General features: G+C 33.3%; 1 protein-coding gene across 1 annotated transcript in view; it reads left to right on the top strand.

The window, feature by feature from the left end:
* Window positions 1-7,632, top strand: part of LOC134247832 (C-type lectin domain family 3 member A-like) — a 35,037-nt gene extending 27,405 nt beyond the window's left edge. Inside the window, exons 2-4 of the mRNA XM_062730238.1 lie at window positions 6,343-6,430; window positions 6,519-6,729; window positions 6,997-7,632. Of these exons, the coding sequence (XP_062586222.1) occupies window positions 6,397-6,430; window positions 6,519-6,729; window positions 6,997-7,024 (273 nt within the window). The 5' untranslated portion in view covers window positions 6,343-6,396 and the 3' untranslated portion in view covers window positions 7,025-7,632. The remainder of the gene's footprint in view (window positions 1-6,342; window positions 6,431-6,518; window positions 6,730-6,996) is intronic.
* The last annotated feature ends 441 nt before the right edge of the window (window positions 7,633-8,073 follow it).

Here is an 8,073-nt window from a genome sequence, read left to right as displayed (position 1 = left end):
TAAAAACAGTGAACAATTTCATGAATAGACTATATTTTGGTAACCAATTATACCTGATTACACTGATTTCCTGATTTTCATCTTTTTTGCCCATCTCACAAATAGTTTGAGAGATTTTTTCAGATTGATTTCTGTTCGTTATCTTCACCTTTTCATAAAGCTACAAACAATAAACTTCTACATGACTCAGTGGTAATTAAAGAAGGATATGGAGATAACAAGACAATTCAAAGTCCATAAAACAATACAAAATAGGTAATTAAACATCAGAGGTGGAATCAGGTGCTTATACGTACCCATAGCTCCCTTCTTAAGGAGGAAATTGTTTAAAATCATATATCAGTTTTGAATATTTTAAAAATATTTTTAATATTCCCAACAACTGTAATGAATTATTTGAACAACCATATCAATGTCGGATTTCAATACTATATAAAAATTCTAACAAAAAGAGATAAGTAGCGGGTTCCAGAAAATGCTCAACTAAGTCTCTTTCTTTACTCCTCACTTAAGTATTAACAGTAGTGTCGGAGAAACTCCTGGAGTACTGTGCAACAATACATTCTTGAGTGATGTAATTCAAATGTGGATACTTTAAAATTTCAAGGAACTTTTGGAAAATTTGAAATCACAATATTTTACCACAATCAACAACATTAAATCATGCGAGTTTTCAACTTTATACACACCATTCCACACGATTAAAAAGTCCAGACTTTTCGATATCATTGACAGCAGCTTTTGCAATAAAGGTGATCTCGTAAATTTACCTACCTTGTCATCGGTCATTTGCGAAATTATTTTGTATAAAATCATTCTGATTGACCACACTAGTAATCTGAGGTTGATTTTAAAAATGTTTTTTTGGGGGGGGGGGGGGGGGGGGGGGGGGTTTTTGGAGACCATTTATTCCAATATTCTGTGCCAACTGCGCCCTGTTATAAGCAGACCTATTTTTGTATTCACATGAAGCAGAATTTGTGACAGTATCCTTATCAATTGTTATTTCTATTCTTATGTCGGTACAATATATCTCAGTGATCTTAAAATAAAAGATACCATGGAGTCTGACACAAATATTTCATATTTGGATATCTTAAGAGGTGTAAATGGAAATTTAAAAACCAAGCTTTATGCTATTCCTTTGTGGTAGCGCCTACATAAACTGTCTCAATGCAGTTAAAAACAATATATAAGTAAATTAAAGTATGGTAATTACGAACAGTTTTTCAGCTCAAAATTCTTTTAAACTTTACAGATTTAGAGAGGAACAATCACGAACCTCCAAAATATGAGGTGGGATCAGCTTCCATTAAGGAGTGAGCATCGCCTGCCGACCAGTCATACCCACCGTGTGCTCACTGGCATAATTCGGAAATGAAGAGAATTAAAATCCTAGACAATACATAATATCACGAATACCTCGCAGTTATCTAACTTACTACCGCTCTTTTGTGGGAGAGTCGAGAAAGCTCTAGATTTTGGGGACACATGACATTGTTTACAGTAGTAACAATCAAATGATTCGATCAATTTAATGCCGAAAGAAAAATGTATTGCCAAGAATTGGACTCAAAGTAGTAGATTGTCAACTAAGGAAAGTTTTGAACATTTTATCAGCTTTAAAATGTGACGATTTTCAATGAAAATTTAATAAGAAGAGTACGCTTAGTGAAGAATATCGTTAAAAATGTAACATTTTAGGATTAGCTCGTCTCAAAAATTAATTAGGGTGATTCAGCAATTTTTAAGCAAGGTATTCCACCAGTATTTTTTTACTTATACATCCCTGTAAACTCTACATTGACCGATCTTGCATTGTATACAACAGCACAGTTGTCCCCACCCAACAGACGTTTCCTACCTCCATCAGGAAAGAGTTCCGCTAAGTTGAGTAATCGCGATATCAAGTATTCAATGTGTTTGCAATGACCTTACAGTTAGTATGAAAAAATTGGAGAAAATGGCTTTTGAGTTTGAAAACTGTTTCTTATCTTCATATACATGTATTTCATGCAAAAAATTAAACATTCGTACAAAACATTTCATATTTTGCAGCTTCAATTCTGTCTGTACTCTATTTTCTTAATATTCCATTTCACAGAGAGATTTTACTGAATTAAAAAATGTTTTTGAGTTTGTTGTTGTTGTTGTTGTTGTTTAATGTCCCTCCCGAGAATATACCACTCATACTGAGATGCCATCATTTGCCAGTGAACAGCTGTACACCCGGTATTTTGTCCTATACACAGCACTTACGGCCATTGTGCAGTGAGGGATCTTTACCGTACAAGCACCTAATGCAACACGAAACCTCGGTTTATACGGTCTCATCCAAAGGACCCGTCTTGCGCACGTCACACGGAGAGATTTCAACTCTTTACTTTGCGACTCTGGAGCAGACGTTGTAACTACCTTGAATGAAAAGAAGAAATCTTACAAATTACGACTAACCGTATATGTTCCTACAGCTAGAAAGTACGAATGAAAAGAAGAAATCGTACAAATTATGACTAACAGTATATGTTCCATTGGCGGATCCAGAGGGGGGGGGGGTCCAGGGGTTGGAACCCCCCCCCCTTTATTTTTTGCCAAGTGGAGAGAGAGAGAGAGAGAGATGATAAAACGTTTTCCGAGATTATATGTTTGTACGTCTTATTTATTGATTGAATAGATAGATTCTCACACATTTAGTAATAGTTTCCTCCAATCACCTCCTATTATATTTTTTAAGAGAGAATGGTAGAAAATATTCTACTTATTTTTATATATCTTATATATGATATGTAACATGCGAGGTTTAATTTGATATTAGATTCCCGCGATCTTGCTGTGTTAGCTATATATGTACCGTTTTTATCATATCTTGATCAATTGAACGAACTAACATGTAACTCTTTGTTTTAAAGCCCACCCGCACCCCACCCCGAAAAGGTTTTTCAAATTCTTAAAGAAAATTCTTTATAATCTTCGGAAGTGATACGAATCCATTCAATTTTAAGGCTTCCGTAGTTTTTGATTTTTTTTTTTTTTTTTTGGTTTTGTTTTCTTTTTTTGTTCGGAATGGGGGTACGCTTTTTTTTTAAAGGACATAAAACAAATATAGTATTTCCCACAACCTTAGATCTTTCCATACACGTCTATTAATCTTTGCTTCAGAATATTATCATTGGTTGAGGGTTTAACCCTGTTGAAAAATTGCTGGATCCACCCCTGTGTTCCTACAGCTAGAAAGTACTTTTATTTATCCAAACTTTAAAACACATCATGATCACGCATTGAAATGCTTACAAAACTAAACTATTACACAATGATTGCTTAGCATTACAAATTCTACTTCCTATACAATGAAGCATGATTAATTTACCAGAGAGGCGCATAAAATTAAATTTGGAGACGGATATGAAGAGATTATGTATCACCCAATTATGCATAAATATTGTTTGTATAATTGATTTTTTAAATCGGAGAGTTATCTATTGATCGTGAATGTATGTTGGCTTACACACTGTTAAAATATATTTTACTCTTACAGAGGTATTACAAAATACTGTGTAGGGAATTTAAATTTAGTATACTAGATACTAGTACTACATGCCCGTGATCGTGCGGATATTGTAAGCTGTAAAATAAACTAATATTTTTTTTCTAATCAAATGATGGTAAATACACCGTTCTAACAACATGACATACTTTACTTCGTCTTATCTAATATTTTCTTATCATTTCTAAAGTTTTCCAGGTGTACAGTATGTCAAATCACTTTTCATTAATTATTTTGTTCCAGTCAACGGCTTGTGAGTATCATCAATTAGTTGAATATCTTTAATAATTTGGATGAATTCCATTTGAATCCTGTAATTATCAACAATGATTTATATGAAGCGCCGTTTTGGTATTTACTGCCACAAAGTGATATCACCTATTCAAATAGAATCGATTAAATGTATCAGATCCAGTATTAAAAGTCGCGTATTAAAAGATTGAGGGGCAATATGAAAACCATCTATCCTTCTGTGTTCAATAATCCAGAAGTGAAAAAAGAATTAGATAGATTAAACGATCAGTACGTACAGGTTCCTGCCGACAAAGCAGGTAACAACATTGTCTTCGTTTGTAAGGATCATTATATAAATTGTATTTTAGAAGAACTTGGATTTTATTCTACAAGTGGTAATCCTAATTATACTCGTACTTCACTTTCTAAGGAAGAAATTCTTCCAAATCATATGTCAGTTATATATCTTGAATATTCCACAGAGCCGAATTGAATTTGAACTACCCTATATTTATTGGATTCCGAAACTTCATAAAATTCTTCCAAACAATGATACATATTGCGGGTCGTAAATGTTCAACGAAGCCTCTTTCGTTACTCCTCACTAAGATATTGCTTAAGGACAGATGATACAAACAAACTTACGTCAAAATTTTTGAAAATAATAACTTGGATCATGTTTTAATCAATAAAATGAATAAGTTTCACCGCGTAGTTTTTAATTTTTTATTCAAAGTTGCGCAAAAATGCAATTGGAAGTGAAAAATATTTGTATGGAATAATAAGGATGATTACAGAAAAGTAGAATTTTGAACGTCACAGAAGGTTTACAATTTCTTAATATTCTAGCAATTGATTATTTGCATCATTTGCAACGAAATAAGGTCAAAAAATAAATCACCAATCCAGGCATCCATTTTTTTTTGTATCATCTGTCCTTAAAGTTTCTGAGTGACAATATCTATGTGGTTTTTGGAGATCAGGTATTCCAATGATCTATTGGAATTCCCATTAGTACCAATTGCGCTCCGTTATTAGCAGACCTATATATTATATATTCATATGAAGCAGAATTTGTGCAAAATCTTATGCGAGAAAAGAAGAAAACACGTGCTGTGGCTTTCAATTCGATAGAAATTTTGACATTTAGATATATCGACGACGTATTGTCAATTAACAATGGTAATTTCCATTCCTACGTCGATACGATATATCCTGGTAACTTTAGAAAAAAGATACCACAGAGTCTGCACATCTGTTTCATAATTGGATATTTTACTTGAAAAAGACGTTAATGGTAATCTAACAACCAAGCTATAGATATGATAAACGTGATGACTTTATATTTTCTATCGTCAATTTCCCTTACTTATGGAGCAATACACCTTCATCACCTGACCTGCATACGGAGTATATATATATATCTCAGTTAATTCGAAAAGCAAGAGCAAGCTCCATGTATGAACAATTCTAAACCGAGGTAAATTATTGACAAGCAAGTTGAAGAAACAAGAAAATCAGCAATCTCGTTTAAAGTCATCATGTCGTAAGTTCTTTGGTGGATACAATGACTTTGTCAGCAAATACAATTTATCATTGAGTCAAATGCTTACTGACGTTTTTCATATTAATTGTGCGTCCATTATTTCTACACTAAATTGACGACGGATTTTCCCGTTATTTTCCGATCATGACAAGGAGCACACGGCAGGTGTGACCGGTCAGCAGGGGGTGCTCACTTCTCCATGGCACCTGATCCCATCTCTGATGTTTTGGAGATACGTGTTTGCTCTGCTCCTATTTTGTATTGTTTTATGGACTTGAGATTTAATATTGTTCGTTATCTCTTTATCCTTCTTCCTATAGGTGATATCACTTATTCAAATAGGTGATATCACTTTTTGCCAATAAATACCAAAACGGCGCCTCATAGATTTAAAACTGTTCACCCTTCTGTATTAGCCTGTAAACCAGGATGGCTGCAGTTCCAGAAGAAATGTTACTGGTTTTCAAACTTTGCCCTCGATTGGTATCGAGCTTCAGTAAGTGATGTGTACAGAATAGATATTACACAAACCTGCACATGTGTCGCTTATTTGTGGGCGACTTGTGACAATATATTCATCTAAATGTTAGATTACTTTATTGTTGATTATATTTGTAGGGAAACGCAAATAAGGCGCTTCATTTCATTATGATAGTGGTTGCTTGATCAATTTGAAAATCATCACGATCATGAATTATGAGATCATATTCAGAAGCGAGCATAATCTGAATTCCGTTAGAAAACCGCAACACGTTTCAGATAAGATTAAAAAATTTTAATCAAAATTCGAAAACCTAAGTTGGTTAAAAAATAATAAAATGAGCAAATTCATTTGTAATTTTTAAAATTTGCAGTCAGTGCTCAGAAAAAAAGGTAGACAGGGGGTAAAAAAAAAACAAAGATAAACAGTTCTGTAATTAAGTTTATTTTTTGTGGAGATTTAGATTTCGTTTCCTTGGCCTATTTTTATGTTTAAACTTGGTTACTTGGTTACCCAACTTTTCAATTATATTTACAGAGCTGTTGCCAGGCCTTAAGCTCCAAACTAGCAGAACCATTGACGAGACCTGAGATGAATTTTTTGTCGAGTGAAACAATGAGTAAAGGTGCTCTTTAAATCTTATTACATATTAAGAAACATCAGGTGATAAAAGGTTACTAACCTCACATGTAAGTCTAAGATTTCTTTTACAGGGAATGTCTATTGGATAGGTGTTACTGATATGGTCCTGGAACACAGCTGGGTGTATGCATCTTCTCTTTCCTCAATGACCGTCCAGAATTGGAACCCAGGTGAACCAAACGGTGTTTTGGACCAGAATTGTGCATTCCTCCATACTCATGGAAAACTTGTAGATCATATTTGTGACACATCATATCGCTTTGTTTGTGAAATGGAGAATGTGTAGGTACACGTCCTTCATCTCAAGCAAGAGTCTGTTACAGAACACATCATTTGAATATTGATTTTCTCGTATTTTAATTTGTATATCATGTAGGACAGTATATCATTTCACAGTATTTATCTACTTACATACATAACATAATTTTTAGAGGCAATAGTTGTGAACATCAAATTGAAGTGAAAAATAGTATGTTAAAATCATATAAAACTTTCACGCATGTTTCATGTGTTTTTATTCTATAGAAAATATTTAATTTCTGTTCTCAGGTACCAGATAACGTCCCCTGTTGGGTGAACTTTACAGAACCAAAATAATAAATAGAGAGATATGTTCTTGTTTGTATGTTTCATTTCTTTTTGCTAAATGAAAACTTAGACCTGAGCCCAGTACAATGATTATAACAGAGCTGACTTAGGTAAAATTTATACGTTGGCTTAATTTTTAGATTTATGACGTTTTCATCATGTGTTCTTCATGTTGCAAGATTTAATACGTTTTTTGAATGAAAACTTGTACTGAAATCTATTCTCGGGATTTTCAACAAATCATCTATAGAGGATTACTGGACTTGAGCTTTCAATTTCTCAACATTTTCCCAAGAGTTTCTGTACAGTTTGAGTTACCTTTTCTACTCAACATCCAAACACCATTTCTTGTCACGCTTAAAGTCTGTTAAACAAGTAAGGTATATTCTTTTTTTTTTTTTTTTTTAAAACCAAAAACTGCAGGTATTTATGAGATAGCGTGACATTGGTCACTCTCAATCACGTTCTTTACAGTCCGGATAAAGTTTTCGTCGAATATCTTCTTCCCATCCTCCCATATAGCATTTTTACAGAGGTCTAACGGTCTAAAATTTCAATAAGCTATTTGTGGACGAATGTCACAAATACCCTAGTTTACTACATATTTTATTATGCATATTTTAGATCTATTTTGGCGATATCTCGAGCATTACACATAATTTAACAAAAGTGTGGCGCGCCATCAATTCAGGAGACATCATTTTCACAGTCGTTTTCACGGGGATCGCATCAGAGAAAAATCACTATATTTTTGTTAATACTTCAAATATCATGTAAGAAATCTAAATACATAATAATAGAAAAGTTTAAAGATACATTTAAGAAATTGTCGAAAAATATCGCGAATTATAGAAAATTAATGAGTTAAATTTTGGATTCCGCATACTTTTGCTTCTATTATTTTGTCTTGCTCCGTACCTCTCCATCAGCGATATCAACATAGCGATAATTTTAGTAGAATTTTCCAAAATACAGAAATATTGCCTAAAATTTATTGAAATCTCTAGGATACACATTTCTGTGAAATTCAGAACGATG

Source organism: Saccostrea cucullata, unplaced genomic scaffold, assembly GCF_032062105.1.
Source record: "Saccostrea cucullata isolate Sc308-1 unplaced genomic scaffold, CSIRO_AGI_Scuc_v1 ctg295, whole genome shotgun sequence".
Lineage (NCBI taxonomy): Eukaryota > Metazoa > Mollusca > Bivalvia > Ostreida > Ostreidae > Saccostrea > Saccostrea cuccullata.
Note: the sequence above shows the minus strand (reverse complement) of the source record. Positions and strands in the feature narration are given on the sequence as shown.